Source organism: Crocodylus porosus, unplaced genomic scaffold (assembly GCF_001723895.1).
Source record: "Crocodylus porosus isolate Cpor-Errol unplaced genomic scaffold, CroPor_comp1, whole genome shotgun sequence".
Lineage (NCBI taxonomy): Eukaryota > Metazoa > Chordata > Crocodylia > Crocodylidae > Crocodylus > Crocodylus porosus.
In genome coordinates this window covers 34,229,428-34,230,162 of record NW_017728913.1, presented here as the reverse complement: position 1 = coordinate 34,230,162, position 735 = coordinate 34,229,428, and the positions used below count along the sequence as shown (strand labels likewise).

Below are 735 nucleotides of genomic sequence, written 5' to 3'. Positions count from 1 at the left end.
CGGGCGCACGGGGCCCTGCTCGAGCCGAGCCCACTGCACCGGAAGCGGCTGCCCCGGCGCTTCCTTCCGGCTGTTCATGATGACCTTGCTTCCGGTGGACGGCCTTGCGGAGGGAAGGCGCCGAGTCCCATCCCGGCATGCCCTGCGCCGCCTGCCTCCTTTCCCTCCCTCCCAATGGGGGCGTGGTGATATACGTCATAATAGAACCGTCCCAGCGCATCCCGCGTTTTGGGGTGTTGTGACGTAGGCTCGTATTCTGGGTCTCGTAGCGTGGGCCGGAGCCAGGTGGCTGGGCGGGGGGCCCGGCTCGGCCGCCGCGTGGCAGGAGCAGTGTGGAGGGGATTTGGGGTTCATGGGGGCAGCCTCAGCCCATCAGGCCGTGTTTGCAGCTCTTGCCCACGTCGTGATCAGCCGGGTGCTGTCTCCTTGTGACCTCCCCCGAGGGGAGTTAATGACTGGGTGCATCTGCAGGAGATGTCTTAATGCTCAGTGTACTGTTTTATGCATCAAGACAAAAAGCATACTAATGTGCAGTAGAATTAGCCTACACTGCATTAAGCAGAAAAAAAACATTCACCTTTGCTACCATGTGTTACCACAGCAGCTTTATCTACCACCTCATGCAGAGGCACATGAATGAATGTGTAGAGGTGCCCAGTATAGCAGGGTTTGTCTTGAGATCACTAGAGACCTGGCACAGAATGGCTCGCTTTGCATGCAAAAGCTTATCTACCT

General features: G+C 58.0%; 1 protein-coding gene across 1 annotated transcript in view; it reads right to left on the bottom strand.

Annotated features, from left to right (window-relative positions):
• Positions 1–589, bottom strand: part of CDKN2AIP (CDKN2A interacting protein) — a 13,133-nt gene extending 12,544 nt beyond the window's left edge. The window contains exon 1 of the mRNA XM_019534350.1: positions 578–589. Within this exon, the coding sequence (XP_019389895.1) occupies positions 578–589 (12 nt within the window). The remainder of the gene's footprint in view (positions 1–577) is intronic.
• Positions 590–735: the final 146 nt, after the last annotated feature.